Source organism: Lissotriton vulgaris, chromosome 2_1, assembly GCF_964263255.1.
Source record: "Lissotriton vulgaris chromosome 2_1, aLisVul1.2, whole genome shotgun sequence".
Classification (NCBI taxonomy): domain Eukaryota; kingdom Metazoa; phylum Chordata; class Amphibia; order Caudata; family Salamandridae; genus Lissotriton; species Lissotriton vulgaris.
In genome coordinates this window covers 162,394,280-162,421,491 of record NC_141687.1, presented here as the reverse complement: position 1 = coordinate 162,421,491, position 27,212 = coordinate 162,394,280, and the positions used below count along the sequence as shown (strand labels likewise).

The 27,212-nt window shown below is 47.3% G+C and overlaps 1 protein-coding gene across 1 annotated transcript in view; it reads right to left on the bottom strand.

Annotated features, from left to right (window-relative positions):
* The window catches only part of TSPOAP1 (TSPO associated protein 1), a 2,768,302-nt gene that overhangs the window by 2,702,938 nt on the left and 38,152 nt on the right, over positions 1–27,212 (bottom strand). The window contains exons 5-6 of the mRNA XM_086954028.1: positions 22,307–22,438; positions 17,031–17,340 (exon numbers count right to left, since the gene is read on the bottom strand). Coding sequence (XP_086810154.1) covers positions 17,031–17,340; positions 22,307–22,438 — 442 coding nt within the window. The remainder of the gene's footprint in view (positions 1–17,030; positions 17,341–22,306; positions 22,439–27,212) is intronic.

The window sequence follows — 27,212 nt, the reverse complement described above, 5'->3', positions numbered from 1 at the left end:
GGTAATAGCGCGCTTTACAAGTGTTATAAAGAAATAAATATATAAATAAATTAATAAATAGTTGGCCCAAGACTCTGGATTCCAAATTGGGATTTGTTTGATATCCTAGCCCATGCAAAGGTTTGTTGGATAGGGCTGTGTGAGATCTGAGGTGGGTGTCGATATTAAACAGTATGAAAAGGTTGGTCTGACCAGTCGAAAGAGGTTGTTTATTTCAAGAAGGTTAGTAAGGAAATTGACAGTGTTGGCTTCTGAGAAGAGGGTGCTATCACCAGGAGGGTGGTAGATGTTGTGAAGTTTGATATGAAAGCTGCCTCTGGCTGCAAGTTCAACTCCGAGGTATTCGTAAGTCGAGTATTCTGAGGTCGATAAGGGAGCAAGATGGATTCCTTCTTTTTGAATGATTGCCAGACTGCCACCTGATCTCCTTGGTCTGTCCTGTCGAATGATGGTGTAGCCGGGAGGGATGAGCAGGTCTAGAATGGGTTGAGTGTTTATTAAGCCAGGTTTCAGTGAGGAATGCAATATCTATTTCATTATCCCATATAGCTTCTGCAGTATCAGTGGCTTGTTTAACTGTTGATCTGTAGTTGAGGAGCATGTATGTTAGCAGGCTAGGACTATTGTTTATGGTATGTAGTGTCTGAATCGTGGTGTATTGGGCACTCTGACTAGGTGAGGTGAACATTCGAGGGATTTTATTTGTGCCCATGATTACTGGGATAGTGGACAAAGGTTTGTGCACCGTATTATGGGTTATAGTGATGTAAGATTCTGTGAGAGCTTCAGCTTCCAGATCGGATAAAAGGCCTAGAGCTAGGTGTTGGCTGGGAGTTGGAGAACCTATAAGTGGAGACAATTTCTCCCTATCACGAGTGTGGTAGCAGGTTAACTTGGCCGGGATCAGAAGGTCCTTTTTTTACATGCGAGATGTCTTTAGCTAGTGAATCAAGTCTTTGTTTTATTTGATTGTGGAGCTGGGAATGTCTGTCAGTGAGGTTTCCAGCTCTAAAAGAGGATGTAAACGCATCAGGTTTTGTGGTTAAGGAGGGTGAGTGGGCTTCAATATAGAGAGGGCCAGTGCCATTGAGGTTGGAGAGGCGGACATTTTGTTTGAGTTGAGAAGGGTCTGCATTAGTTGAGAGGGGGGAGTCCGTATGGGACTCCGTGACGATTGGTCTTGAGTTGGGGCAGGCGTGATTGTGCTCTAGATGTACGTCTGTGAGTTTTGTTACAGTTTGTCCGTTGGTTAGGATGAGTGCAATTTAAGTCTTTCTAGTGATTACTTGGCAAAAGCATGTGCTAAGGGGCAGCAAGGTTGCTTAGTATGTCAGAGGGTTCAACAAATGTGCGTAACAAGTCAGTGGAGTCAACAGGGTGCGAAAGTTCATGTTTGGCGGTAGGAGGTCGAAGGGAGAGGGGCGATTGGGGCGCAGGGCCAGGTTGTGTTAATGTAGCGAGAAGGGACGGGAAGTGTCGGTCAAAGATGGTGAGGTTATGGTCTGTAGCTTGTATAAGTATGTTCCCTGTCCTGAAAATAGAAATGGAGATTTCCCCTCTAAAGTTTAGGGAGGGGGATGTGGTGAGTTTAGTTCCATAGGGGATTTTGATTGATTTGGTAACTTGTAAGTGGAGAAGGAAGATGTTTCTCCACTTTGCACGGCGTTTTGAGTAGAAGACGAAGTCGGTTTTCTTGTTGCCATTAATTGCGCTGTAGTAGGTATTGGCTATTAGTTTTTCCGGTAGTCATATAAGTAGGCTGTATTTGAACTTCTTTTTTGCATTATTAGAGAGATTTTTAGGATATCTGAAGCACCATGAGTTGGGGCTATATCTCTCTAGTGCAGTGTCGAGGGGTTTGGGGAGGAACATAGTTAGAGAAAATAATGGTCTGGTCATAGAGGAAACCGAGGAGAGGTAAGGATATGAGTTGAGGGCTGATCAGGGAGCTACGAAGGAGTTGACTCACAGTGTGCAATAAGTTTAGATAATTTGAAAAGCAGCAGTGCTTCAGTAGTAGGTAAAGTGAATGCGCCACTCATCTAAGAGTTACAAAGATAAGAAATATACCATCTTGGAGATCTAATCAATCATATTCAAACCCAGGCCAAACAAGGACAAAATACCCACACAAAAATGGTGGTGATCATAGAGTTCAATTGCATTCCATCAAAAGTTTATAGTTTTAGGTTATGCATTAGAGGTAATTATGTCTCTAACACACAACAATGCCATTCGTTGCCAAAGGGAATGCTCCATTCGAAGATGGCTGCCATAGTGGATAATGTCTCCTCTAGAAATCCATAGATAGTCTCTGTTGTAGTCCTCTGTTTGGTTTTATGCCCTCACCGTAAGTTGCTTCTTCGTACCGGGGGCATAAATGGGGAGAGAGTTTTGCCAGTTCTCTCGGTCCGTTATGGAATCTGCAACAACGCTCCCCTGAGGTGGAGGTTACAGCTTGACCACAAGAGAGAGCAGGCAGCTTAGAGGCGGGATGCCAAAACTGAGTCAGCAATGCAGACTAGAGTGGGAGCGAAGCGCTCATTCTAGCGGGGACAGCTCTCACAGCCCAACCAGTGAGCCTCGTCTGATAGACTGTGAGCACAGCAGTGCTCCTCCCCAGCCCAGTCAGCCTAGCTGGCAAGGTGGTGCCCTGCTTCTCCCAGATGGGAGTGGACCGCAAAACTCCAAATGGCCCACATAGCCCGTTATCAGGCAAAGCGCCTCAGACTGAGTTGCGGGGAGCAACGGCCATGCCTAGGCCTGGGGTCGGGTAGCGCCCGCAGAACCAACAAAAAAGCACCCACCCTCCTGCTAGATCAGCACAAGTGGTGGGTACCTTTTCCCCACCAATCGACTGCAGAACACACAGCAGATATGATGGCTCCAGGGGAATCCCACCGGGTCGTGGATGGCTGTCACAATCTCACTGCAGTTCCATGTCATCCTCATCCGAACCACCTGGAGCCTCGGATGACGAGAATGGCAGCATCCAGTGTCCAAATCAAGATACAAAACGAGCCCAATGTAGCATAAGATAAGTACGACAAACAACAGTCAAGGGTGTGTATGGATGTACAGACTTCATCTTTTGTGTAGCTGATAGTAGAACTACCCTGAGCTGGAGTTGGGCAAGGATCCCATTGAGTATAATTGAATTGAGGACATTTTCCTTTAGCCCTATACAAAAAATAGTGCGGAAATGTTGATAACAGAATAAATCGGCATAGTTAGCAGAATTTAAATATAAATCTGCAGTGTCAAATGCAGTATAATATTGCAATTCGGAAAATATAGAACTTACAGCATCAACATCCCAATCATCCGATTGTAACACGGGCACGATCACATTAAACATCGAATCACAGAATACACTTGGTATGTAAGGTCTCTAAAGGACCGAATACTTCGAATGGTACTTTATCCCATACAATTCCATCAGTGACTGGGACCGCTGAAATGTTAACAAGGACTGGTCTATTTTCATTTTATCTCACGAGGAGTGTGGGGCCAATGCAGCGGACCATTCTGGGAGGTAGTGGCCAACTATTAAAAGAAAAAACTGTCTCAAATCCAATCCATATGAATAAAAATACCACTGAGGCAAACACCGTTCCCCAGGTGTTGCAGTCGGCCAAGGGTGGAATCAGACCACTAGGTAAGCACATAGTAAGGATCCTACATTTCTCCACAGGACCCGTAAAAGGAAAAACAGCATCAAGCTGGTCAATCTTCTGAGCCAACTAAAAGGGAAAGTCCTCGCGATTCTGAGGAAGTTTGCTCATGACCGAATTAATAACAACCAGGCTAATAAAGAAAACCTCCACCATGTATAGGCTGCACAGGTGGCGTCTCCAGAAGGAGCCACGAGAAAGGCAGGCGTTAACAATTTGTATCAGGCGTCACAGCAAGCGAACTTCCGCCACAGTGGCGTTCACATAATGTAGGTACGGAGTAAAACTGGCGAACACAGGCCAGGTGGGCCCATCAATACTCAAGGGGTCAATATGAACAGCAGCAATAAGATTGTGTAGGGCGCCATTAAACCAAATCTGATGCTCTGAGGCCGCAAGAGGAATTTCAATAACGGCATAAGGGCGATAAGTCAATGGAACCACTGCAACAATGTAAACATGAAAAGAATAATCATTTGCATCCACAGCAGGAAACGTGACACAGGAGTAAAATACTTCAAAACAGTAGGCAGGATCTGCCTCGACTACAAAGACAACCGGAGATCCTAGATTGGGGACTCAATGCTGCAATAAATGTTGAGTAAACGCTGTGACGCAATTAACCAGAATTGCAACCGGTTGAGCCATTAATCGGGGAAAAGGGATTCAGACGGTAGCACTAAAACGGGTCAAAAACCTAATAAAATTTAAGCTTGAAAAAACTACAGCAATAGGTAATCCCTATAAGCTGAGGAAGCAACGCTCTCCCACCACAGACATCTCTAGGAAACGATGTGATGGTATTGTGGACAAGCACAAGCGTTACTCAGGGGTCCCGTGAATAAGTACCAGAACAAACATTGGCGGCGCCATGTTGCAGGGATTCTGCAAAGTCACTGAACTATGCTTGTTATCATAGAACTCTAGTAGGTCGGGACTGAGTCATCCTACAACCTGAGTACCCATGAGCCCAGGGACCGACTAGTTATGGTGTCTCACTTGCCCTCCTACTCACTCACAGAGGAACAAGTGATTAGGCTCCCCAGAACACAACACTCCCAAACTCTCCCAGGAATCGCGGTTGCAGGACACACCCTTTCGCTCTCACACTCGTACTAGTCCACAATAAGTTCTGACAGAGACATGAGGAACGTTTAAAATGTTTATTTTAACTTACATGCTCTACTATGCAGTATACATGCCACTATAAGAAATAAGTTACTTACCTGTAAGTTCAGTTATCCAGTATTGGTATCTTTCATAGATTCACATGCTTGAATCATTCCCACTTTGTCGAAGTGGGAGTCACACGGTAATATAAATAAAACAGTAATTAATAACTGTCATAGGCTATCATGGAGGCAACCATGCATTTAATAGCCTATCCACTTCCTTTTCTAAAAAAGGACCAAATTTAAACACATTTAATCAGTGACCAGCACCCTTTAGAACCTTCCCAAGAGAGGCTGAATTTTCAGCACAAGTGTGGATAGTAATACTGTAGTGCCTGAGCAGCCTCTCCGGGGAAGAGGGAGGTTGCATGTGAATCTATGAAAGATACCAATACTGCATAATAATAATGATAATCTTTATTGCATGATTTAAAAATAAACCATTGCAAGTACAAAACATTTAAAAGGTTCAAGATTGCATTTAGAATGTTAAATTCATTGAAAGTCAGTATGTATAGATGATAACAAATGAAACTTCCATTTAAAAAGTCATATTCATAAAAAGCCAGCAACAGCAAGTAAAATTTGGCAGCATTATTCCAATGGGGAGTCGCAAACTCTGGGCAGCTCAGTAAGTTTTTTTGAAGCGCGCTCCATGAATCTTACTAGGGCACAATTTAATTTAGTGTTCCTAGGGTCAACAGGCCAAAACTGCTGCTCTACAGCTTCTAATCATGTTTCTATTCCAATGATGCTTGAGTAGGGCCCGTCTCTCTGTCAATAGTAGAGGGCACAGGCATATGATGTGTATGATGTCTTCTTTGTGGGTCCCACAAAGTCGGCATTGAACTTTTCCATGTTCTCTTTTCCATTTTGGCCAATGAGTCAACAGGTTAATAACTCCCAGTCTCAGTTTTAAAAAACTTAGTTTCATCCGAGCACTAAACGATAAAGTAAGGTACGGCTGTGGAATTAGCAAGGCATAGGATTGAAGGGTCATCCACCCATGACTTCTTTTTGCAAGGCTGGCTTTGTCTTCCACTATTGATAATTGTTTGGTGCTGATTTTCGCTAGCCTTTTAAATTCCATCTGACTAGCGTGCAAGTTCCAGAGGTCATTTAGGCACAGGGTTTTTGTGCCGTACCCTTCCTTTTTTGCTCTTCTAGGTGGGATTTGTATTTTCCATTGTTGTTGAAAGTGACTCTAAGGTACCTTTGGTAATTTGATTCGACAATGCTTTCATTGTTCAAAGCCCAAGACAGTTTCTTAACTTTCCTTGAGTGCACCGCTAAAATGTTCGTCTTCCTGTTGTTGATGCGAAGCTCATTGTCGTTTGAATAGTCGGAAGTAGCATCCAGAAGTCTTTGCATTCCGATCTTTGTTTTACTTAACAGTACCACGTTATCAGCATATAATAGATTTGTCAGCGGCAAGCCAGATAGTTTGGGAGCGTGGGAGTTGACCTTATTAAGAGCTTCAGGGAGGTCACCTAAGAATAGATTAAAAAGTGTCGGGGCCAAGACACAACCCTGTTTGAGGCCTTTTTCCGTCGGAATCGGGCGAGACAGTCTTGAGCCGTCCCCGATCTTAATTCTAACCCATGTGTCCTGGTGTAGGAGTTGTATGGCTCTTAGGAGGGCCTCTGGAATGTTAAGTCTGGACAACTTCTGCCAGAGTTTACTTCTGTTGACATTGTCAAAGGCCGCTTGGTAGTCAATAAACCCCATATAAAGTGAACAAGAGCAGAATTTCGCTTGGTCAATTAAGCATGAAAGGGTCATGAGATTGACTGAGGTAACGGTGTTTATTGTAAAACCTGTTTGATTCGGAGGAATTATAGAGTTTATCAGCCCATGCCCTAAGTGAGTTGAGCAGCACTCCCGCAAAATACTTTGCTTCGTTGTCAATGAGTGCGATGAGACGGTAATTCCCTGGGGATTTTTTGTCCCCGCCTTTGAAGATTGGTGCAAGGATGGATCCACGCCAGGAGGGCGGTATGGTGTTGTTTTGCAGACATGTGTTAAAAAGGGGGCTTAGTTCCGCAGCCCAGAAAGTTGCATCTTCCTTGAACAGAGCTTGAGGAATTCCACCTGGACCAGGCGCGCCATCCTTGCGTCCCTTTTTTATTATTTTTTCAATTTCGACCTTCTGGACTGTCGCAAAATTGACGCAGCTTTGGGTCGAGAGACGTTCTTTTGTTGGTGTCATTTTGTGACCTAGCTTCTTTAGGGAGTTTGAAGTGTTCAGGAGAGGTTCCGGGACAATCTCGGTTTGTGTTAATGTGTTCATGAGAGGGGGATTTGGATGGTTAATGAGCAGTTCCTGGTCCTTAAAGTGGGAAAAGAGAAATTCAACCCACTCTATTTCTTGAATGCTCGAAGAAGCAACTTTGGATGTGCGCCCAGTTGCACTATTGATTGTGCGCCAAAACCTGGCAGAGTTGTTTGTTTTAATGTCGTGCTGCAGTTTGACCCAAAACAGGTTCCATTGGCTTGTGCGTAGTTCACGTTTTGCTTTCTTGAGGTGATTGCGGGCCTCTCTCAATTTTATTATTTTAATGGGATCCATTGGATCAGTTTTTAAAGCCCGCCATAAGCGATTCATCGATCTTGTTGCAGATAGTATCTCAGAATTCGAGCGCAGCGTATACTTTTGATCAGTTTGACTTGTGTGTTTTGTTGGTTTCGCAAATCTGTCAGTAAGTTCGGTAGCAAATGTTGACCAGTTGGCACATATGTTGTCCGGGCACGTTTGGCGCTCAATCATTTGTTTAGCCTCTGCTGATATGAGTTCAAGATTCTTAAAGGAGCATTTGATGCGTTTGAGGTTGATTGCAAGGCTCTCAGATGGCAAGTCCCTTACCTTTTTGTGTTGTGTAAGGCACGTCCTCAGAATAATTTCTTGCGGGCAGTGATCACCTTCTGTTCTGTTTCCAAGACAGTATCCTGCTACTTGATGGAGCAATGAAATGCTGACGAAGGTATAGTCAATTAATGAAGTGCCTTTTTTCGATAGATAGGAGAATCGAGGTGGCTTGTCAGCAGGATAACGCCCATTTAAGGCTCTTGTTGTTTGGGAGTTAAAAACCATCATTGTTAAAAAACACTAGGACCGGCTGGTCCAGTATTAAAAAAACTCATAAGTCATTGAGTTGCTTATATTTTTCCTACCAAGTCTAGTTTCTCTCATTTGTCGTTTGTAATAATTGTTGTTTGTGATAAAATCATTATCATTTTTTTGTAATTTTGTTGTAAATGCTTGATGTCAAAATGTTTTCTAATGTGTAAATAATGTTTGTCTTTTAATGTTTGTAGAAAGATTAATTAGCCTTGTAAATATTTGAATTCATTGTCTTTTTCTGCTATGAATTTTTTGAAAACTTGAAAAAGGTATAAAATAATGAACACAAAGTAATGTGGTCTAGGGAAGCGATAAGAAATTGGTTTCTTACCCTTCAAAATACGTATTGAGAAATTGTGGTGTGGGCACTGTGTGCTGCTTGTTACATCTGTTCAAATGGGCATTCTCCAATGACCCCGGGAGCTGGTATCGACTGGCGCAGAACTGGCATTTGGTGTTCTCATTGGTCACAAAGAAGTCCTGTGTTGGCTGCCCCATTATGAAAATATGTTGTTCAGCTCCGACTGATTCAATTCCTACTCGTGACATCCTTCCTTGGATCTGCAGAGTGAATCCGCCAAGTTGTTACTTATGACAGAGACATGCTTGGCCCTCAGAGAAATCTTGTTGAGTTGCTAGACAACTCCAGAGCAGTTGGGCTTCCTGGAAGAGTGCTAGCAATCTTGTGCCCCCTAGCTTGGTGATATAATGCATGCTGGTCATATTGTCTGTGTGTACCAGCACGGATGACCTTGCTATCCTTGGCAGGAATGCTTGAAGGGTGAGAAAGATGGCTTTACACTCTAGGCGGCTGATATGCATTATTTTCTGAGGTGTAGACCACTTTCCTTGACTTTTTAGGTCTTGTAGATGACTGCCCCAGCCTTCAATAGAGGCATCTGTAGCAATGGCGAAGTTTGGTATTTGTGGCAAGAGAAATGGGGCCTTGGAGGTTTGAGAACACTATGCTAGCGTCTGCACCATCATTGGGGTGATGTATATTCAGTTGTCGAAGCACCCTCATGTCTGGACCCACTGCTTCTGAAGCTCCTCTTCAATGGTCTCATTTTCAGACGTGCCACAAGGACCGGATTTATCACAGAGAATATCATGCCCAACAGTGACTTGAACAAGTGTAACTGAAACTGACTTTCTTCTTTCGACAGGGTGACGGAAAGATGTGCTAGGAGTTGTTGTCTGTCCTGCGAGAGAAAGGTTTTGTTTTGTACTGCATCTAGGACAAAGCCAAGAAACAATATTCTCTGTTGTGGAGTGGTTGTTGTTTTTTGACGATTGACTGCGAGACCCTGTTTGTGAAACAAAGTGATGCAAGCTCTTATGCCTTTGGACACTTGTGATGGTGTTAGAGCTTTGAGAAACCAATTGTTAAGTTAGGGGACTATCTGATGATCTTGCCTTTTAAGACCGGCTGCTACTGGAGCAGGGCACTTGGTGAAGATTCTGGGAGCTGACTTGAGGCCAAATGGGTGGACTTTGAACTGGTAATGGGTACCGGATACGGTAAAACAAAGACATTTACAGTGTTCAGGGTGAATGGGGATGTGGAAATACAAACTCTGCATGTCCAGAGTTGTCATATAGTCCCCTTGGTGGAGGACGTGCAGGATGTCAGAGAGTAACCATACAGAATGATTGTTTCCGCAGGAATTTGCTTAACTTCCTGAAGTCTAGGATTGGTCTACATTTCCATGACTTCCTTCTGCTGAAGAAAAAACAGGAGTAAATACCCACACACTTCTAGTTGGGAGGAACTTTCTCGATTGCTCCTTTGGCGAGCATAAGGGCTTTTATCTTGAGTAAGTGAAGACAAGTGGGGTGAGTCCCCCCTTGGCAGATTGTTGGGTGGTCTTTGGATAAACTCTAGAGTATTGCCATACGTGACCATGTCTAACACCCATTTGTCTGAAGTGATCGGAGCGAGTGGTGGATGTAATTGAAGATGTTCGCACCCACTGGAGGGAGAGGGGAAGTAGCCGATCCCAGGTTGAGGTCACTGCTTATGGTTTGTATCTCAGCCTTGGGGTTGTTTTTTTAAATAGGCCCTTGCTTTGTATATTCTGCAGCAGGGGGTGGGTTGTAGGGTTGCTGTTGTTAGGGATTCCTGTATTGAGAGTGAAAGGGCTGATAATGTTGGGTGCATTGGCATCCTCCTATGAAGGATGAGAAAGCTCTTCTGCATGCCGCTTGCAAGGGAATATTTTTAAACTGGAGCGTACCAAGAGATCAGGCACTGTTTGTCTGTTTTGATGGCTAACAAAGCATCATCAATATGCTTTCCAAATACTGTCTGTCCATTGTAGGCCAAATCTAAGATCTTTGACTGGACTTCTGGCCTGAAGGTTGTCGCTTTAAGCTAGCCTTGACACCTTAAGACTACTGACCTGGCGTGTCGGCGAAAAATGGTGGATGTTAAGTCCATTGTGCAATCTATGATCTTGACTGACATGTGCTTACCTTCCTGCAATACTTTCCTTGCTTCTGATTTTTTATCCTCCGGTATTAGGTCAATGAGATCACCAATGTCAGACCACATCTACCTATCATAGCGGCCCAGGATAGCTAGAGAATTGGCCACCCGAACAGTGATTGCAGACATGCTGGAGAACCTTTTACCTATATTATCTAAACGCTTGCCCTCCTTTTCTGGTGGCGTAGAAATGGGGGTGGTAGGGTTCTTGGAGCGACACTGCGCTGCCTGAGATATGACCGGGTCCAGTTTGGGATGACCTTTGAGAAAGTAAGGAAAACCTCTGGGGCCTTATAATTTTTGTCGATATGGGGCGGTACCACTGCCACTGTTGCTGGGATCTTCATAACTTTTAAGCCTTCTTCCCATAAATAATCAGTGATAAGGATAGATCTGACCGTTTTTCTTGTCTGAAATCATATGAAAAGTAATCAGACTGCTTGACCGAGTCGAGGAGGTGAAATCATGTTTCAGCTTGATCCATCAAGTTGTAAAACCCTCCAAAGTCCTCCACTCTTTCTTGCACTTTTTCTGTCGTTTCCCCTCATTTCAAGCTCCTCCTTCACTCTCCTTCTGTGTCTTTCCTCCGTTTTTCCCTCGTTTTATACCCTCATTTCAATCTCCCCCTTTTACTCTCTTGTGTCCTGTGTCTTTCCTCTACTCTTTCTTGCACTTTTGCTGCATTATTTGCACTTTTCTCTCTCTTTTTGCCTTTTTCCTTTTTCAGCCAGTATTCCCCGCTGCTGCTGCCTCCACGAACCCCTCCCCACCAGCACAACCAGTGCGACTGGCCCAATCCAGCTCCCCTCCCCACTCCCGCCTTCCAGCTGTCCAGCCCTTCCCGACCCCTACTTAATGGCGGCCGCTGCTGGGACAGGAAAGCAAGACAACTGACTCATTGTCCGTGAGATTGCTCTCCCTCCCTCACAGCTCCACTATTAAGTGCGGCCTTCCCCCAACCTCTGCACTCAGCAGTATTGGTGTTCTAGGCCCTCATCCACCCGCAGGTTTCACCTGACCCTCATCCCTGGTGGTCCAGTGGACCTCTGTCTCCATTCTTGCACTCCGCTTTTTCTCTCCTTTTTCACTCTTTTTTTTTTCCCCTCACTTCTATCTCCCCCCTTCACTCCCCTTCTGGGTCTTTCCTACATGTTCTGTTGTTTTAACCTCATTTCAAGCTCCCCCTTAACTCTCCTTCTGTGTCTTTCCTCTGTTTTTCACTCATTTTTTAGACTCTTCTCAATCTCCCCCTTTTACTCGCCTGTGTCTTTCCACCACTCTTTCTTGCACTTTTGCTGCCTTATTTGCACTTTTCTCTCTTGTTGCCTTTTTCCTTTTGCCTTTTTCAGGCCGTTTTTCCCCGCCGCTGCTGCCCCCGCGGCCCCACTCCCCCACCACAAAAAGTGCTACCGGCCCAATACAGCTCCCCTCCCTGCTCCCACCTCCCAGTTGTCCAGCCCTCTCCGACCCCTACTTAATGGTGGCCATGCCACCAGGGCGCCAAAGGCAAACCCGTCTAAGCCCGTCTGCAACCTGACAGTGACCAGTGTCAGGAACCCTGGATCTCTGCACCGCCAACGCTACGACCCAGCGGCACTCCACGCTCTCAACCTAAGGCCGCAACAACAACTGCAATCTAGCTTTAACAGCCCACAGCCACGGACCCTTCAGTTGTCACCGCTGCCGGCACACCTGCAGCACCGCCTAGACCACTGACCCAGCGCAATCCCCCGCAAGAACACAACCGAACCAAAGACCATGCAATGCATCCTCCTCAACGTCCTATCCCTCCACAAACACGCCACCAAAATCTGAAACCTCCTTGCCAGCACTACCCCGGATGTAGCATTCTTTACCGAAACCTGGACCAACACCACCTCGGGACCAGACATCGCCATCACTATTCCCCAAGGATACAAGATCTCTAGGAAGGACCGCAAAAATCCGCCCGGGAGGAGGAATCGCCATAGTCCACAAACCCACCCTCCACCCAAGCAAACTCCCTGACGAGCCCACAGACCTGATCGAACACCTTCACTTCAAGATACTGGCCCAGCCCTACCTCCACCCTCCGAGGAACCTTCATCTACTGACCCCCATGACCCCGCAGACTTTTCACCAACTGCATCACGGACATCATCTCCCCGCATGCCATCGCGTCCACCAACTACACCCTACTGGGAGTCCTCAACTTCCACCTGGACAACCAACTGGACCCCAGCACCACATCCCTCCTGGACAACCTCCACAACATTGGACTCCTCCAGATGGTGACCGAACCCACGCACTAAGCAGGACACACCCTCGACCCCCTCTTCACAACAGGAAACTCAATCACCTTCAGCCACACCACCGAACTCCCATGGACTGACCATTGATGCGTCCACTTCACCTTCAACATCAACAGACACCAGCACCTGCTCCCACAAAGAAAATGGACCAGAATCACCGATGACCAGCTAACCTCATCACTCAGCAACTCCACCCCAACCATCACGGAAAACGACAACGCCAACACCGCAGCCCGAACACTGCACTGATGGATCTATGACAGCGCCAACACCATAGCCCCCCTAAAGGAAAATAACAACACCCATCCCAAGAAAGCTAGATGGTTCACCACCGAACTTCGAAAGTCCAGACGCCTCAAAAAGGTCTGGAGGAACACCAAATCCACAGAACCCCACAACAACGTCAGAGCCGCCACCAACACATCAGAAAAACGAGGAAAACGACAATTGAAGACAGTATATCCACTCATGCACACAACAGCAAAGAACGCTTCAACATCAAGGAGTTCGCCCAACCCACCAGCGAGTCCACCAACATGCCTCCCTCACAAGACCTCTGCAACAAACTCAGCCCCTTTTTCCACCATAAAATCAAGAGCATCTACAACAACTTCGACGAAGACAACCAACACACTGAACCCTCACCAACCACTCCCGAAACCCTGAAGCCAGCGATCGACAACTGGACAGTCCTCATTACCGAAGACACAATGAAGACGATTAAGTCAATCCACTCCGGGGCTCCCACGGACTTCTGCCTCACCACATTTTCAACAGAGCTGCAGACACCATCGCAGCCTTGCTCTGCCACACCATCAACCGCTCCCTGGCAACCGCCTCATTCCCTGACTGGAAACACACCAAGATCAACACACTACTGAAAAAACCCTTGGCGGGCCCCACCGACCTCAAAAACTACAGACCCATCTCCCTGTGAATAATGTTATGTTATGTTAATAAAAAATGTATTAAGCGCACTATCACCGGTTGGTTTTTTGACGTGAAATCGACAGTAACATAAGCAGGGATGTGGGGTGAAGAGTTATTGATATGCTTGTCTGTAAAGCCAGGTCTTTAAGGCTTTCCGAATTGAGAGGAGGTCCCGACAGGTCTGAATCTCAAGAGGGAAGGTGTTCCACAGACAAGGAGCCAAGGTGGCTGTGAGAAGTTGGCCTGATATATAGTGCTCACTATTCTAGTGATCACTGTGTATCATACCAAACGACTCTTATTGATGATTGGTTGTAAGTCAACCTTATAGACCAGCTATCCTAGTAGCATGGACAAGAGCAGTCTTTAGGCTAAACTGTAGAGGGCGTGTTAAGCCAGCAGTTATACCATCACACATACCCCTTGAACACCAAGTGAAAGGACACCACACAAGTTGTTATGAAAAATAAAAGGATATTTATTTATAACAAGTCTACCCTGAACTCTTTATGAGTCAGGGAGCTAAGCACAATACAAAACTCTTAAGAAAATACTTTAAGTTGCACAATTTACACAAATGCCAGAGGGGCACGGAAAACCATATACACTAAAAGTGGAATGCGAAATACTAGCAGGTAAGTAACAAGATCCAGAGGCTTCAGGATCGCTAGGACTACACTACTGAACCCTAAGGTTAGGAGCAGGAGGCCTGGGGAGATCGGGTGCAGAGTGTGCACTCTCACGCGGGATGCGGGACAAAGTCTATGAATACTAGTATTCGTAAAGTTACAGTTATCGGACGAATCCGACTAGATAGACTGAAAACGACAAAGGATCTGGACACTTGGATAGTGAACCTACGTTGGAGCACCGAAATGCTCAGGCTACCTAGCCCAGGGGCTGCGGCTGCATAGGGTTCAAAAGACGTCGAGAAACCTCGTTGAAGTCTATGGAGCCTGAAGGAAGAAGTTGCTGGCAGGCGACCAGTGAAGATATTCGGAGGGATCCAAGCCTGGATCAATGATGGAGACGACCTGAAAGCAGAGGGGACTCAGTTCTTAATCACTAGCCAGTGATTAGGTGGGCACCAGGATGGCACCGGATGAAGTCAACTCGACCAGGTGAGTGGGCGACGCTGGACTCTGCTGTCCCTCGGACCAGGAGGCATTGTCGGCGACCAGGATGGAGGTGCGAGCTGTCCCACGAAGGTGTCTGCTGTCGGCGATGCTGGACCCAAGATTGGGGCAACAAACCTTGGCAAAGTCAAGCCCATGCAGTGGAGTCAAGATGGAGTCTGGAGTAGACCAGGAGGGTCCGGGGTGCTCCTCTCTTGGAAGGGAGCAAGGGCCAGTCTGGAGCAACCAGACCAGTGATGCAATCGTCGTGGTTCATCGTCAGGAGGGCCACTAGCCAGCAGGCAAGTGACCGGACAACGCTGTGAGCAGCAAAAAGCAGAAGGGCCCCACGCAGATCTCGTGGATGCTGGGGGGCTGGACTTCGGTGCTGGAGCTGCTCAGGTTTAGGGCTTCTCAAACCCTAAAGCACTCACTCGAGGATCCCTCGGCTGTCGTGCTGGATAAGCGTCGTGCAGTTTTGAAGATGGCCGGTCCCTTCAGGTCTCGTCACACCCACGGATCTCAGCTGGGCTGATGATGCAGGTAGAGGTCAGAGATGCCAGGGAAACCGGGTCTCGTCGAGCTGGGCAGTCTTGATCCGGAGGATGGACTTACAGCAAACCGCAAGCGCTTAGATGGTGCCCGCTGGTGCAGGGTGGCTACTCCTTAGCCACAAGGGAGAGTCTTCAGCAGGTATCAAGAGTTCCTTTTGTGGAAAGTAGTTTAAGATTCAGAATTATCTAATTTGGGAAGGGGGCCTGCTCCTACCTTTATTCTAAGAAAAGGGGCTGGCACACGACTAGGTCCTGCCCATGGGTGGGACCAAGAGGGGGGTGGTTACACCTCTCTCCTTTGTCCAGTCTCTCCCCAGCCCAGGGGCTGGTGTGCCCCTGGAACTGGTTTGAGCCGGCATATGCACAGTGAGCACCGGGGTGCCACTTGCAGTCACCTTCCTCTCAGCCCTGCCTACCTGGGATACACAAGACCCTGTCTAGGATGGTGCTAGCACCGGCCCTGACAGGAAACCCTTTGTCCAAGCTCTCCTCGCTGGAAGGACTCCCAGCAGCAGGAGGTCAGACTTGTGTCTGTGGTGGCAGCATCCATTTTGTGGAGCTGAGGCAGTGTTAAGCTTTAACCGGGGTTCACAGTTACATACATGTCGCGTCCCTCTAGAAGGGTGGAATGCTAACCCCGTCGCCAGAATTGGCGAGGGGTTAGTAATCCAATTCGTATGACACCTTACTCGACATGTTTTGATAAAGCGATACCAAAGTTGGCAAATAACCGCGAGGATTATAAGGCACTTAAGAGTATATGGTATGCGTTATCATGGAACAGCTATTAGGACTTGGTTCCGCAAGCTGCAAACGGGCTCAGCTCATGCCAGAGCACCATCTCACATAATTCCAAGCACTCTGCCTTCAGGATTGTTAAGGCCTGCCATAGGAGTGACTGATAGGAATACATGTGTCCATTTTAGGGTTAGATATAGGAATACTATATCTAAAGCAAAGGGTGATTACACCACCTTGCCCCAGCCGTCGTGCAGCCAATTGTGTCAGATTTGAATGGCCAGCCAGGGGTGGCATAATACATGCTGCAGCCCCTGGTAGGCCCTGGGTACACCTATGCCCTGGATACCTAAGGTATACTGTACAGGGACTGATAAGGTGGCCCAGTACCAATTGGTAAATGCACCTAAGGTACATGCTTGTCAATTTAGAGAGAGAACAGCTAGGCTGTGGGTCTGATTAGCAGGCCCACAGCCAGGGAAAGTCGTAAACCAGTGAAGCAAAAAGCAAAAATCTGGGGTGATCGTAGGATTGCAGACCCTACTCTCCTACAGTGGCAAACCTGGGATGAGCGGAGGTTATGAGACGGTACGTACTTTGTGATAAGTTGATCAATGAATTGGGGGCTTTTGCAATGTAATGATTTGAAAATCAGGCATCCTATTTTAAAGGTGCAACGTTGGGTCACCGGAAGCCAATGGAGTTTCATAAGTAAAGGAGTGGCTGAGTGCCATCTGGGTGGATTCAAAATCAATCTAGCGGCGTAGTTCTGCACCATCTGGAGGCGTTTCGACAAATAGAGGGGGAGACCTAGATAAATAGAATTCGCATAATCCAGATGGGACAAAACGGTGACGATAAATACCTGGGTGATTGCCTCCAAAGTGAGAAGACGCCGAACCTTTCGAATTTTTCTAATTGAAAAAAACACTTAGAGACCACCTGACCCACTTGGGCCTTTAGCGAAACATCGCAGTCCACAGTGATCCCAAGCGTCTTTGCCGACGGTGAGGGTGTCGGAGCTTGACCCAAGTCAGATGGCCAGTAGTGGGGGCCCCAGTGTTTGACGCTGTCTCCGGTAAGGACTAGCTCAGTTTTGCCCGGGATTAATTTCAGCTGGTTTTGGTCCATCCAGGCTTTGATGTTCCTCATGGTCGACTGAAAATTCAAGATGGAGGTTTCAGAATTATCAATCGTGAACAGCAGCTGTAAATCGTCTGCGTAGTTAAATACCATCACCTGCTCATCTCTTAGGGCCTGAATCAATGGGAGGATATAGAGGTTGAACAGGTGAGGTGACAGGGAGGAACCCTGTGGAACTCTGCATGTGATGGGCTGTTTAGTGCTGACTACTTCTCCAAGCTTCCTACTCCTGTTCCCAGCGAAAGTCATTGAGAAAGCCATCAACTCGCCATATTCATCAAAGAGCACAACATTCCTTGACTCCTCCCAATCCGGATTCAGAAAAAACCACAGTACGGAAACCGCCCTCCTCGCTGCAACAGATGACATCCGTACCTTACTGAACAAAGGAGAAACAGCAGCCCTCATCCTCCTCGATCTCTCAGCGGCGTTCGACACAGTCTCTCACCGCACCCTAATAGGCAGACTCTGTGAGAAGGTGGCCTGATATGCAGTGCTCACTATTCTAGTGAACACTATGTATCAGTCCAGCAACCCTTATTGATGATTGGTTGTAAGTCAACCTTATAGACCAGCTATCCTAGTAGCGTGGATACGAGCAGTCTAAGGCTAAAGACTCGAGAGGGCGTGTTAAGCCAGCTGTTATACCACACATATACCCCTTGAATACCAAGTGAAAGGACACCACACAAGTGTTATGAAAATAAACAATATATTTATTAAGAATCACAACAGCCCTGTACTCTTTATGAGGACAGGGTACTAAGCACAAAACAAAACTCTTACAAAAATACTGAAGTTAGCACAGTATATACAAATGCCCGAGGTGCACGGAAAACCATATACTCTGAAAGTGGAATGCGAAATTACTAGCAGGTAAGTACAGTACTAATAGGCTTTGGAATCGCTAGATCTTGACTATAGAATCTTCAGATTACTTCTAGGAGACCCAGGGGACTCGGGTGCAGAGTGTGCACTCTCACGCGGGATGCGGGACAAAGTCTATGGTAGCTAGATTTCACAGAGTTAGTGTTTTCGGGCGAACCCGACCTGGTAGGAGGAAAACGAAAGTGGATTCTGACCCTTGGATAGTGAGGCTATGCTGGGGCACCGAAATGCCGAAGTTACCTAGCCCAAGGGCTGCAGCTGCATAGGTCTCAAAAGACGTCGGGAATCCTCGTAGACAGACCAGGAGCCTGGAAGAAAGAAGTTGCTGGCAGGCGACCAGTGAAGAAAGTTCGATGGATCCAAGCCTGGATCGAAGAGAGATGACACCTGAAAGCAGAGGGGACCAAGTTCGAGGCTACTAGCCAGTAGTCAGGTGGCACCAGGAGGGCACCGGATGGTAATCACCTCGACTAGGTGAGTGGGTGACGCTGTGCTCTGCAGATCTCACGGACCAGGAGGCGTTGTTGGCGACCAGGATGGAGGAGCGAGCTGTCCCACGATGGATGAAGCTGTCGGCGTCGCTGGACCCAGGATTGAGCAACAAAGCCTAGGCAAATTCAAGCCCACGCGGTGGACTTAAAATGGCGTCTGGAGTAGACCAGGAGGGTCCGGGGTGCTTCTCTTGAAGAAGGAAGCAAGGGCCAGTCTGGAGCAACCAGACCAGCAGCAGTGATGTCGTCGGGTGTCGTGAAGAAGGCCACAAGCCAGCCGGCTAGTAGCCACACAGCGCGGTGAGCAGGCAAAAGCAGAAGGGCCCCACGCAGATCGTGGAGATGCTGGAGGGCTGATCTTCGGTGCTGGAGCTGCTCAGGGTTGGGGCTTCTCGGACCCCAAAGCACTCACCAGTGGAGCACACGGTGGGCTTGTTGCAAAGAAGTCGTGCAGTCTTGGCGATCGTCGGTCCCTCGAGGTCTCGTCGCACTCACGGTTCTCAGCTTGGCTGTAGAGGTGAGTAGAGGTCAGAGGTGCCAGGGAAGCCGGGTCTCGTCGAGCTGGGCAGTCGGATTCCGGAGGAAGGACTTGCAGCAGACCGCAGTGTTCTTAGGATGGTGCCTGCGGATGCAGGGTGACTACTCCTTAGCCACAAGGGAGAATCTTGAAGAAGGAAATCTTGATGTCCTTTCGCAGAAAGTCGTGTCTTGATTCCAAAGATGATCTAATTTGAACAGGGGGCCCGCTCCTATCTTTATACTAAGAAAAGGGGCTGACCCGGTGACTAGGTCCTGCCTATGGGTGGGACTAGGAGGGGGGTGGTTACACCCATCTCCCATGCCGGACTTTCCCCAGGCCAGGGGCTGGTGTGCCCCTGGAACTGGTTCGGACTGGCCTATGCGTAGTGAGCACCGGGGTGCCACTCAGCAGTCACCTTCCTGTAAAGCCCTGCCTACCCAGGATACACAAAACCGTGTCTGGGACGGTGCTAGCACCGCCCACGACAGGAAACCCTTTGTCCAGGCTCCCCTCGCTGGAAGGACTCCCAGCTGCAGGGGGTCAGACTCGTGTCTGTGGTGGCAGCATCCATTTTGTGGAGCTGAGGCTTCGTTTAACTTTAACCGGGGTTCACAGTTACATACATGTCGTGTCCCTCTAGAAGGGTGGAATGCTAACCCCGTCGCCAGAATTGGCGAGGGGTTAGTATTCCAATTCGTATGACACCTTACTCGACATGTTTTGATAAAGCAATACCAAAGATAGCATTTAACCGCGAGGATTATAATGCACTTAAGAGTATATGGTATGCGATATCATGGAACAGCTATTAGGACTTGGTTCCGCAAGCTGCAGACAGGCTCAGCTCATGCCAGAGCACCATCTCACACGATTCCAAGCACTCTGCCTTCAGGATTGTCAAGGCCTGCCATAGGAGTGACTGATAGGAATCTGTGTGTCCATTTTAGGGTTAGATATAGGTATACTATATCTATAGCAAAGGGTGATTACACGACTTTGCCCCAGCTGTCATGCAGCCAGTTGTGTCAAATTTAGGAGGCCAGCCAGGGATGGCATAATACATGCTTCAGCCCCTGGTAGGCCCTGGGTACACCTATGCCCTGAGTTACAGGGACTGATAAGGTGGCCCAGTACCAATTGGTAAATGCACCTAGGGTACATGTTGTAATTTAGAGAGAGAACAGCCAGGCTGTGGGTCTGATTGGCAGGCCCACAGCCAGAGAAAGTCGTAAACCAGTGAAACAAAAGCAAAAAATCTAGGTGATCATAGGATTGCAGACCCTACTCTCCTACAGACTCCACGACACAGAGATCCAAGACAAGGCCCTCGACTGGATACGCTCCTTCCTCTCCAGCAGAATGTAGCGGGTCAGACTCCCCCCTTTCCTCTCGGACCCTACATCAGGGGTCCTCCCTCAGCCCTAAGCTCTTTAACATCTACATGGCTGCGCTAGCCCCCATAGTCAGAACCTACGGACTCAACATTGTGTCATACGCAGATGACACCCAACTCATCCTCTCCCTATTCAACGAACCCAACTCCGCCAGACACAATTTTCGAGAAGGCAGGAAGCCGTCGCCAAATGGATGAAAAACAGCTGCCTACAACTAAACACCAACAAAACGGAAGTACTCATCATGGGCCCAAAACCGGGTGTCGCCTGGAACGACACCTTGGTGGCCCCCCGCCCTCGGAAGCCTGCCCACCCCCACGGACCATGCATACAACCTGGCAATCATCCTGGACTCAGAGCTCAAAATTGACCGTCAGATTAACTCTGTCTCATCCTCCTGCTTCCACACCCTCCGCCTCCTACGTATGATCTTCAAATGGATCCCCCTCGAAGACAGAAAGACGGTCACTCACGCCCTGGTCACCAGTAGGCTTGACTACGGCAACGCACTATGCCGGAATAAACAATAACCTCACCCGCAAGCTACAGAACATCCAAAACGCCACCGCAAGACTCGTAGTCACCCTGCCAAGACGCTGCCACATCTCCCAGCATCCGCACACACTCCACTGGCTCCCCATCGACGCTAGAGTCATCTTCAAAATGCTAACCCACGCTCACAAGGCCCTCCACGACACCGGACCAGCACACCTGAACAGCCGACTCAAATTCCACGCACCCCAAACGACCCTGCGATCAGTCCAGCTCACCTACGCCGTGGTCCCCCACACAAGAAAGACCAGATCGGGAGGCCGCTCCTGCTCCTTTCACGCAACCAGAGCCTGGAACGACCATCCGCTCCACCTCAGACAGATAACATCGCTCTCCATCTTTGCAAGAAACCTCAAAACCTGGCTCTTCGACAGACCCCCTCCTTGATGGACTGGAACCTGTGAACCTTCCTCCCCCTGCACCCCCGCCCCCCTAGCGCCTTACGGGTGAGAAGTCACGCTTAACAAACACCTGATTTGATTTGAGTCCGCTGGATGTGATCATTACCTGTTGAAGATGGGTCATCCCTTGGAGGTGCCGCTATGTTTAAAGCGGGTGTCATCCTGGGTTTAAGGGGCGTAGGCAGAGGTCTCGGCGGTACAGGAGAGGTAGGCTGATGTGGATTCACTTGTTGCTCCTGATGAGGTGCCAGAAACCTCTTCTGATAGTCAGGCAACATGGCCTGCAAATCTTGTAAGAGTGATAGAGGTAATTGTACTCCCTCTTGTCTGTGGCTCAGGGTAATATTGGTAAGGTTGATAATGATTTTGGCCAAGAAGCAAAATAATGCTGATAGTATTGTTGTTCTTCTATGCTGTCATCTTCATCTACATATTGAACCTGCAAATCTGATGGGCTACGAGCTGTACCAAAGAGGCCATCATCATCCAAAACCTCCAGGTCCAATAACTGACTTGGAAGGGGAGGAAGCAAGAAGGAAAGCTCACCGATACTGAAACAGGTTCTGTTGCAGGGATTCTGCTTATCCAGAGAACTAAGCGCAGGAAAGCAGGACCTCAGTGAATTGTGGTGGACCAGAAACCCACCTCAGAACCCACAACCCCTATCCGACTAGCCTCAGTGTCTCATTAGCTCTCCATCATAGAGCGAAGCTACCAATGATTAGACAACCTAGAACATGCGACCATGGGGATTTGGAAACATTGAGCTGCCCTCTCAATGACATTATGGAACCCTCCAAAGTCTCTGGGTAGCGAGTCCGCTTGTGCCTGTACTGAAGCAGCAGGGCAGGGAATGACATAGTCATCCCATTCATCGTGGTTAGATTGAAGCTCTCCCTCTTCCTGCTGGTCTACTTCCTCGTCCTCATCAGTAGATGGAGGATGTGATAAGTTGACTGGATCCGGCTGTAAATTTAAAGGTGGAGGCCGTGGTCTTGGTGAGAGAGATACTGCTGAGGGTTGAGGTGCAGGTGACTGTGGAAACCTCGGTTTGTAATCTGTTATGAGGTATTGTAAATCCGAGACTAAAGAGGCTGGAAGGCAAACCATTGGTGTAGGCCCAGTGGTTCTCTCCTGAGCTCAGGTCGGAAAAATCAGACTGTAAGAGGCTAGAGCGCAACTGGAGGTCAGATTATTGCCCTTTAGCCAAGGCCCAGTACAAAGAAGCCATGAATACATTTCATAACTCAACAAAAAGGGCCAAGAAAATGTTTTTTGCATCTTCGGTCCAACAAGCAGAACACTCAAGTAAAGAGGTTTTTAAAATTGTACAGTCGTTTTTTAAACCCCGATGTATAGAGAGGGAGGTTTCCTCGTCCATAGCACTCTGTGACGAGATATCAACTTTCTTTGACAATAAAATACAAAAAGTTTATGATTCTTTTGTTCCCTCGAGGCCCACTGTAAAGGCTGATTCAACAGCCAACGGCTCATGTTTAGCGCCCCTTGGCAAATTTCAGCCAATATCACTGGATATGGCTAAGCAGGAACTAAAGCGCTGTAAATCAGGTTCACCAGACGACCCCTGTTCACCAAAGCTCTGGGGGTTGATGGCGGATTCAATCGCTCCTACCCTGCAGCATATCTGGAACACCTCCATTAGTACATGAGAGTTCCCGGAGGGTTGGAAGCATGAGACGCTTCTTCCCTTGAAAAAAAAGCCGAATGGGGACCCGGAGGACTTGAACAACCTCCGCCCAATTTCTTTACTGGCGGGGCCGCCGGGTAAAATGGAGAAACTGATTCAGCGACAGTTAAATAGTTATATTGAGGCCAACAACATACTACATGAGACCCAATCGGGGTTTAGACCCGGTTTTAGTACCGAGACAGCTCTGATCAAGGTGGCAGAGTCAGTGAGGTGGTTGATGGATTCAGGGGACTCCGCTATGCTGATGCTCCTGGATCTGTCGCCCGCTTTTGATACGGTTGACCATGGTAGACTTCTACAACGGCTCGCAGCGATCGGGCTTGCGGATCAGGCTCTAGGGTGGCTACATTCCTACTTATCCAATAGATCGCAGAAGGTGGCGCTGGGGGCGTGTTCCTCAAAGTCCAGGGGCCTGAGCTGTGGCGTTACGCAGGAATCGGCACTAAGCCCTTTATTCTTTAAATGTTATTTGGCCCCGCTCTTTACCTTAATTGCCAACTGGGGGGTCACTGAAATATCTTATGCAGATGACACCCAGCTGGTTTTTCCCTACTCAGAAGTGTCAGAGGCAGCCTTTGCCAGCTTTAAGGGCTGTCTCGGTGACGTGGCAACCTGGATGAACACGAATAAATTAAAGTTAAATCCGAATAAAACAGAGGTGATCTTTTTCGGGAAAAGTACTCCTCCCGTGGCAGAACTATGGTGGCCCGCGGAGATGGGGCCTGCACCTCCCCCTAGCCATTTAGCAAAAAATTTAGGGGTTAAATGGGACGACAGTCTATCATTTTCTGCCCATATTCAGCAGGTGACAGGGTGCTGCCTCAGTAAACTGAGGAACCTGCGGAAAATTCTCAAGCTGTTGCCGGAGAATTGTCGGAAAACGGTGATCCATGCCACAATTACATCTAGGCTGGATTATGCGAATGGACTATACTTGGGTCTCCCGAAATACCTGATCCTGCGCTTGCAAACCGCGCAGAATGCTGCGGTTAGGCTGCTAAAGCATATACCGTTTAAAGCCCACGTGACCCCACACCTCTGCTCATTGCACTGGCTGCCGGTGACCAGCAGAATAAAATTTAAGGCTCTCACGCTGGCTTTTAGAGCTGTGCACGGAAACTGCCCACATTATCTAAGATCTCGGCTGCCTAGATACTCCCAGGCCCGCTCTCTCCCTTCGAACGGCTGGGTCCTGCTGCTCGAGCCGCGAGTGAGAAGGGCTCGACTTGGGGGCCGGACGTTTTCGGCAAATACGGCTCGGCTCTGGAACACCTTGCCTCCGGGCCTCCAGAGCGCACCCTCGGAATCCAGTTTTAGAAAGCAGTTAAAAACCTGGCTCTTTACACAGGAAAGTTAGATATTCTTTTTCCCGGGGTTTTTTAGCTCTACCTTTCTCTTACAGCGCCGGGACACCTCCTAGTAGAGGTAGCTGTTCGCGCTATACAAAAATCTGTATTATTATTATTATTAGGAGGTGGATGATATTCTTCCTCCTGCTCCTCATCTTCATCTGAACTTTCCTGATATTTCACAATAAGCTCAAAGGGGCTTGTCGCAGTTTGGAACATGTCTCCCTCATCTGAATCCTCCTCCTCAAGGAGACATGCTGGAGGCAGCGGTTGGACTCTACTTGGTGATGTTAAATCCGGTGTTAGCATCTTTTTTGTGATCCTAAAGTGCACATATGTGCTCTTCAAAGTTGGATCCATCGTAGACGACGAGCCTGTCGACGGAGTGGTAGTCGACGACGAGACGTCGACGGATGTGGTAGTCGTTGGTGTTATCGTCGATGGTGCCGTCGTCGATACTGGTGTCGCTGGAGATCTCAACGACTGCGTCCTCGTCGACGGTGCTCGGGTCGACGGTGTCTTCGTTGACGATGTTGTTGACGTCGACGATGATGTCTTCGTCGACCAGTCAGTCGTCTTCTTGATGCTTATCGTCGATGACACAGTCTTACCTGCCGTCGACGATGGGGTCGTAGTCATCGACGAGGTCAGTTACGATGTTGCCATCGACATTGAGACAGGAGTCGTCGACGTAGTGACATACTGTACTGAAGAAAGAGCGTTCTTCGTAGTTGAAAATGTCTTCGAAGATGTCGTCGTCGACGGAGTCGAAGTCGGCTACTTGAAAGTGGGAACTTCCTGAGAGGACACCTTCGATGAAACCACCTTAAAGTGGACCTCTGAAGACCTATTCAGTGTCTTCTTTTGAGGAGGCTGTGTGGAAGGGCCAGGAGAAGTCACTCTTGATCTCTTCTGAGAAAATTTGGAAGAAACTGTAGAGCCTTCACTTTCTTCAGAAGATTCCAGCTGGTCTCTATCTTTCAATCTCTGAAGCCAAACTAGGAGACGTCCCTCACGATGTTTGAGGGTTTTAGAGGAGAAGGTACAACATACCTTGCAATCCTTGGAAGAATGATCTGGATACAGGCAATATAGACAGTCTTTATGTTGGTCATCTATATGCAGCCTTTTCTTCCCACAGGAACCACAAGGCCTAAAAAGACCCTTTTTTGGTGTCTCAGCCATGAAGAAATTTGTAACTCTAGTCCAGAAAACAAAAATAGTACCAGAGAACACTGGTAACCCAGTTGAGAAGAGAAAACTGAGCAGGTCTCAGAGGAGACTCGTTTAGCACAGTGTGCGGTAGAAAATCTGAGGGACTGAGGCTCCTTCCAGGAGGGTTCTAGAGGGAGGTGATAGCTGATTGGCTCTTTTCTAGAGTTTGGTCCTTTCTACAAAATGACAAGGATATGTTACTAACGTGAGGCCCTTAGGCCTATTTCTCTACATGTCTAATAGGACATTACTATCTTTATGTACCGGGGACTCCCATCTCGATGACTGGGAATGATTCAGGCATGTGAATCTATGAAAGACACCCCTAATACTGGATAACATGCGACTTAGGGTACTCTCAGGAATGGTGGGAATCAAGAATACTCTTTCGTTTTTATTCTCATACTAGTCCACAATGTGAGTAATTAGAGACACTGAAAAGTTTAAAATGTTCATTTTAACTATGTGCTCTAAGATGCAGTATTTTTGCTAACATAAGCAGGCATATGATTAGAAATAATACAAACCTGCATTGTTACGATTCCATAAAACACAAAGGGAGAAATCATTTAGGGTGGGTGTGGGTTTTTGGGATTGCAAGGGTAATATTAGGGTGGACATGGTTTTTGGGTGGCAAGGTTAATTTTAGGATTTAGGGTGGGTATGGGCTTTTGAGATTGAAAGGGTATTTTTAGGGTTTAGGGTAGGGATGGATTTTTGGGTGGAAAGGGATTTTTAGGGATTAGGGTGGGTGTGAGTTTTTGGGTGGCAAGAGTAATTATAGTGTTTTGGGTAGGTATGGATTTTTGGGTGGTAACTATATTTGTAGGTTTAAGGGTGGGTATGGGTCTTTTGGTGACAAGAGTAATTTTAGGGTGGGTATGGATTTTTGAGTTGCAAGGGTAATTTTAGGGTTTGGGGTTGGTATGGGTTTTTGGGATTGCAAGGGTATTTTTAGGCTTTATGGTGGGTGTGGGTTTTTGTAGGGTATAGGTTTTGGGTGGAAAGGGAATTTTAAAGGTGTGGGGTGGTGTAGGTTTTTTGAGTGGAAAGGGATTTTATAACATTAATAGTGAGTATAGGTGTGTGTATGTGTATATATATATATATATATATATATATATATATATATATATATATATATATATATATATATATATATATATATATAGTGTTAATACTTACCAATATTAAAACGCATATGTTTTTATCCTGAATGCCTTTACGACGAAATTAAAGTGTTTTACAGGTACATACAAACCCATTACCCATACATACATGGGTATATATTGGTCCTGGCAAACGTTTGGCATCTTTACACAAAGAGTGATAGGATACAAAATGAGATGAGGCCTAGGCCTATGTTTCTCTTTTGTTTCTATGGTTGTGATACTACCGAGGCTCCCATTCCGACGACGGGGAATGATACAAAGCATGGGAATCTATGAAAGTTCCAATACTGGGG